Source organism: Corylus avellana, chromosome 2, assembly GCF_965113065.1.
Source record: "Corylus avellana chromosome 2, dhCorAvel1.hap1.2, whole genome shotgun sequence".
NCBI classification, from domain to species: Eukaryota; Viridiplantae; Streptophyta; class Magnoliopsida; order Fagales; family Betulaceae; genus Corylus; species Corylus avellana.
Window position 1 is genome coordinate 36,102,164 of NC_142491.1, and position 6,024 is coordinate 36,108,187.

The following is a 6,024-nucleotide window of genomic DNA, read 5'->3' on the forward strand; positions in this document are numbered from 1 at the left end:
TTTTATGATTCTGAAAATCCCATCAGATTCCTAATCATTCTCAAATGCCAGTTTAGTCATATTTAAGGAAATCTAGATTTTCGAACATCACAAAATATAGATGCCAAAGAAAATAAAGAACTCAAGCAAACTATCCCTAATTTACTTTTCTGAAGCCGGAAAAACCCACTAATAAAACTCTCATCTGGTTAAAAGAAGGAAATAAAAAAAAACCCAAAAAAAAAATTGCTTATAAAACTCTCATCTGGGTAGAAAACAGAAAAAATAAAAACAAAAAAAAAAATTCTAAAAACTCTAACCACCATTTGATGAGTCACTATAAATGCCTATTCTTCATTGTTTTCACGTGGTAAACTTGAGGAAGAGATGAGGTGCTCATGTTGGGATCCTTGTTCCAGTGTATCTGCAGAGATGTTTTTACGTGGGTTGGCCTTTCTGTATATCAAATAGAGCACTAGCTGCGCTGCTCCAAGTAGAAACCCACATCCATTTGGTGCCTATATCACAAAATCAACACTCTATCATGATTATATATATATATATATATATATATATATATATATACAGGAACAGGAACAGGAACGGAGCCAGCCTTGACAATGGGCAGGGGCTAATGGTTGAAAAAATTAAATTGGCAGGGGCTCATTAGCAAAAAAAAAAAAAAAAAAAAGAATTTAACCATAATTTCCCTTAAAAAAAAAAAAAAAAAGCCCTGGCCCCTTCCAATCCCCCCTTTCTTCCGTCCCTCTATATATATATATATGTGTGTGTGTGTGTGTATTAGAGGACACTATTGTTACAATATATGATATGGTATATATATTAATTATATGATATTTAGTTCATTCTCATACTACTGTCATATAACTATGATAATGTGACAGTAAAAATTAGTCATTGGATCAATGAGGGCTTATAACAAGAAAAAATCAATGGCTAATTTTTATTGTCACATCACCATAGTTGTATGGTAGTAATATGAAAGTCTACTAAATAACATTTTTCTTATCTTCTGGGATTGATTGTAATCACTAATCGGGTTTGATCGTGATCAAATCAAAATGATTTTGTTAGTATATTATTGTCTATGATCATATATTATTGTATTGTCATATTTGTGACATAATATTTTCATAATATGCTTGACATATTATAAAAAGAGAAATGTTACGGTTTCTTTGGTGTTTTCCCTATCCTACGTGGATATTATTTTCTAAAATAAAAAAAGGAAGGATCGGTTTGGTAAGTTTTTTTTTTTTTTTTTTTTTCATCTTTTTTAGAAAATAATATCCACGTAGGATGAAGAGAACACCATGAGGAACCGTAATATTTCTCTTATAAAAAATAAGTAATGATACAGTTCCTCCAATGGTTCTCCTCATCTTAGGTGAATATATATTGTTTTCTAAAAAAGAAAAGAAAAAAAAAAATCTTATTCTTACTTTCTAACAAACCTTCTTAGAAAACAATATACTCGTAAAATATGAACACCAGGAGAACCATACGAAGAGCTTTAGCATTTCTCTAAAAATATTATCCCCATATGGTAATATTTGTTATTGTAAATATACTAGAAATATTTGGTGATTTTGTAATTATTGTATTTCCTTTATTTTTCTAGTCTAACTCAATTATAAATAGGTCATTCAATTGTACAATTTTTATATATAAAAAAATACAAGCTTCTTTCCTACCAGTTCTATTTTACTTAATTAGCTTGTCTTTTTCTTCAAATTTAATTATCATACTTATCTTTATCTTCACCTACCCAAATTTTCCTATAAATAAAAGTTTTTTTGGTACTTTAAAAATATCATCAAACAGATAAGAGTAAAATCTAGCTTCTTTTTTTTTTGGGTTCTTCCCTAGTACGTATATATCTAACAACAAATCACCGTAAATCTTTATCTACGTCGTTTTCTCTCTTTCTTTCTTTAAATTGTTCGTTTAATTACCATTTCATTATGAGTTTTCTCAACTATCCGACCAAGTTTCATTGGCAAATGGCAATCCATGGTGATTAGGACATGTTTTCAGTAAATCTTATTAAATTACAAGTTATGCCAAAAGCTCTGATCATGATGGCCATCAATTGCTCACAAATAAAAGCTCTCAACCGAAACCAAATATTTAATTGAAATGTACGGTAAACTATAGAGTCAAATTCGATACTTTATGTTAGAGCATCACCAGCTTAAACGGATAGAAAATGAGAAATTTAATTCATAATTTAACAAAATATTACCCCAAAGAAAAAGACTAGAAGAACGTACCAAAAGGAGATAGTCACGTACAAGCAAAGCATAGAAAGCCCATGTCCCACCGTTCAAGAAAAGGAAAAATGAGAGAAAGAATGGCATGTACTCCACGCTCTTGCTCCTCACCACTGTTCTCTGAGAAACCACATTTACAAACCACATTAAACTCCATCACATAATGTCTAATAAAGATACATTTTGCTCAATTGTGCACATAAATCGTATTGGATTAGGTACATTAGATTAGAGTCGAGACACACAAAAATAGCGCCTCTTATATATTGAGCTAGTGGTGTTGGGGTACTACAAATTTTATTATAAAATCATTTACAAATTACTGTGGTTGCTCATAATTTGTGAAACAATTAATCAAAAAGTTTGACTTATTAATTTTTTCTAATTATTTCACTAATCATGGTCTGTCACATCAGTTTGTATATGACTTTGTAGTAAAATTTGTAGTACCTCAAACAGAGTTTAATCAGCCTGTCTTTCACAGGAATGCCTGGTTTCATGTATGGACTGAAAGATCATGGAGTATTGTGCTAAATTTTGATGGAAAAGAGAGGAAGACCCAAGTTTTGAAGTGATAAATGTAGAGTTGAGTGTCATCGGTGAATTTACTAGACAAAAATGGCTAGAAAATTAGTGAAATTCACCCGATGACTCCAAACAACACCTTGTTTTGCAGTAATCACTACCAATTAAAAATTCACAAACACACAATATCACCAAAATTATGTAAAGCAATAAACACATCAAACACACAATTTTGGAGACGAAGTGAAAATGTTTTGAAGAATTTTTTAAAAATAAAAGGGGAAATTTCACAAAACCCTCCTAAAATTCCATGTGTTTTGAAATTACCCTTCCAAAGTTCAAAAACTCTCAATTTAGGATATCAAACTTTTAAGTTTTTAGAATGTCACCCCTTCATTAGTATTTTCTTTTAAATCTTGGCAAAATTCTCAAAATTCCCCTTTTTTTTTTAAAAAAAAAAAATGTAGGCTTAGGCGTTGGTATTTTTGCCTGGGCAGGTTCATTATGGGTTGCTAATTGGGTCAAAGAAAATATTTTAAATGGAAGATAATATTTCTGGTTTATTAACGAAGATTCAAATAGTTCTTGGGACAGGAAGAAGATTCGGAAGCTCAGGAAGATTAATGCTAGATCTTTTCAACATGATGCAGTAGGGAATGAGGAAACCATTTCTCTTTGGAATGATTGGTGGCATCCCCATGCTAGGTGCACCGTATGAAAAAATTGGGCATAGGGTTGCGAATGATTCAACAAAGTCTTATGGATGCACAACTTTCTAGTGTTTGGGTTTGGAGGTCTGCAGATCAGTGGATTGTCTCCTAGTTGCCTTAGCTTGCAAGTGTATATACTCCTTACATTGTTAGGGCTCGTTTGTGATTGTGTTTGGGGGGTTTAAAAGTACGTTCAATACTTAAAAAGTTCGTTTAGAAAAAAAGTAGTCGTTTGGTAAGAAAATTAAAAGCGATTTTAAGGGTCCAAAAAGCCTAAAAATTACCAAAACGCACTTTTGAAAAAAATTTAAAAATAAAGTTTTTGTCAAAAAACATTTTTTTGACTTAACAGCTATATTTCTCAAACATAATTTCAAACAGACTCTTGAATCCCTTAATTGACCTATACATTGAAGGTCAAACTCAAGTGTTTGGATTTTTCCGTATCACGACTTGCTGTAAAAAAGGAAAAAAGACAAAAGACAAAATAAAAAAAGAAAAAATAAATAAAAATGACAGGATGACAACGTATAAATGTCATTTATGCTTGTCGGAACATATATATATAAGCTATATAGTGCCCATTTCACATATAAACTATATAGTGCCCTTTTGGGCCATTTCAAGGAAATCAAGAAATTATGATCATAATCAAACATTTACTAACCATACATGATTGGGTATCCATGGAAACCGAAAAAGAGATCAATAAACCCAATTGAAATTAAAATGGAAACAATTAATATATGGGTTGTGAAAAAAAAATCCAATCCAAAGACAGGAATCAATAGATAATATTACACACCCAACCAATTGAGCTTTAAATTAATTCTTACCATGGCGGCTAGAGGTGAGCTATACATTATAAAATTTAACACTGCACCCAAGAACCCTATTACATCAATTCCTGCTTCTTCCTGCAATGCCAACCGAGTAACTAGAACTGCTGCTGCTAGGAAGCCCACATCCAAGATCCCCACAAGAATGGCAATCTTAGCCTTGCAATTTTGCACAACGAATTAATTCATATATAATAAGCTGATAAATTTGATAATATTCATAACTACGAAAACATTAATATATCAAATTATTAAATTCATTATTTCTTGTTCGTTTTTAAGTTTTTGAGATAAGAGATAGTGAAAATATCGGTTTACCCTCGACCTTTTTGGTGCGTATATAAGAAATAAGATGACGTAGATAGTCTCGACAAGGATGCCAAAACCATTGACGGTGGCTACCAGTAATTCCCCGGGCTTTATAATTCCATAGTATGTCCACAAGGATGAGTTTAACAATGTGCAAATGTAAGGAAGGCTCTCAAATTCCTCCGTCGACTGGCGCTTTATTATTTGCCAAAATGTCTCGCTGCATTCGCAAGAATGTTAAAGTGTTAATTAAATGATTAAATTTATATATTTTATCGACTTAATTAAGATTTTGGAATAATTGGTGATTTAATAACTAACAAGATGCTTAATTAATGAAGGATTGAATGGCTGGAAAAATAAAAAGTTCTTTTCAACTTACACGGGGGAAAGAAACATTAATACTGAGATGATGTTGCCTGCAAAAAGGAGAAGACATGAGATTATCTTCCTTGGCATGCACAAAAAATAAAAGATCTAGTAATACTAAGGTGTAATTGGCTCGAGTAGCAAGTCCCTAAGCTTCGACCCTTCTAAAGTGCAAACAATTTCTTGAGGTTGCCTGCAAGCGAGAGCTCAAGCCGAATCAAGTCTTCGCCTCAGATACGTCCGATTACCAAAAAACAAAAAACAAAAAAAAAACAAAAAAGAAAGAGACCTGAATAACATTATACAGAAGAGAAATGGCTTCTCACCTATAACTCCAACATAGAAACTCAGCACCTCCATGTCAAACAAAGAGCTTTTGACTTGAAGATCACCAGAAGAGAAAAAGGATTTAGAATTGATGGGTTTCTCTTAGGGGAAGAGAAGGAAGATAGGTAGGTAGGTTGAATGGAAAGAAGGGGCAGCAAGTTTTCTTCCTCAGACTCTATTACAGTAAAGCTTCTTAGCCTGAAAAAGTTTTTAGGAGGGCCAAGGTTATATATTGACGTAGCAAATTCAAGTTGATATTTTTTTTTTTAAGCAATTCAAGTTAATAATTGATAGTAACGTAACAAGGGTGACACACGTGATCACACGATCAACTCCATATTGTCCAATATATATACGTGTGAGGTAAGTTTGAAGCAAATAAGCACTTCCTATTTTACTATAATAATTATAACTTTTTGATAAACTATACTGATGTGAGAATTGAAATAATATAGATTATAATCTCTCATCCAAAAAGAAAAATTATAAAATAAAAGACCCATGATATTGGAATGTGGGGAAGAAATATTTTTGAATAATGAAAAATTATTACAATTAAAAAAAAAAAAAAAAAGAAGAAGAAGAAGAAAAGGAGATAATAGATAAGAAAACAAAAAATTAGGTTGATCATTTATAACATGTGGACGTAAAATAATGGAAACATATATGTAT

At 31.6% G+C, this 6,024-nt stretch overlaps 1 protein-coding gene across 1 annotated transcript; it reads right to left on the minus strand.

The window, feature by feature from the left end:
• Positions 1–326: 326 nt before the first annotated feature.
• On the minus strand, positions 327–5,574 carry LOC132167396 (bidirectional sugar transporter SWEET17-like). Its single transcript, XM_059578358.2, has 6 exons — positions 5,352–5,574; positions 5,039–5,075; positions 4,666–4,876; positions 4,345–4,506; positions 2,274–2,393; positions 327–497 (listed from the first exon to the last, which is right to left on the minus strand). Exons 1-6 carry the CDS (start codon positions 5,383–5,385, stop codon positions 327–329), a joined length of 735 nt encoding a protein of 244 aa, XP_059434341.2. The 5' UTR covers positions 5,386–5,574.
• Between the last annotated feature and the right edge of the window lie 450 nt (positions 5,575–6,024).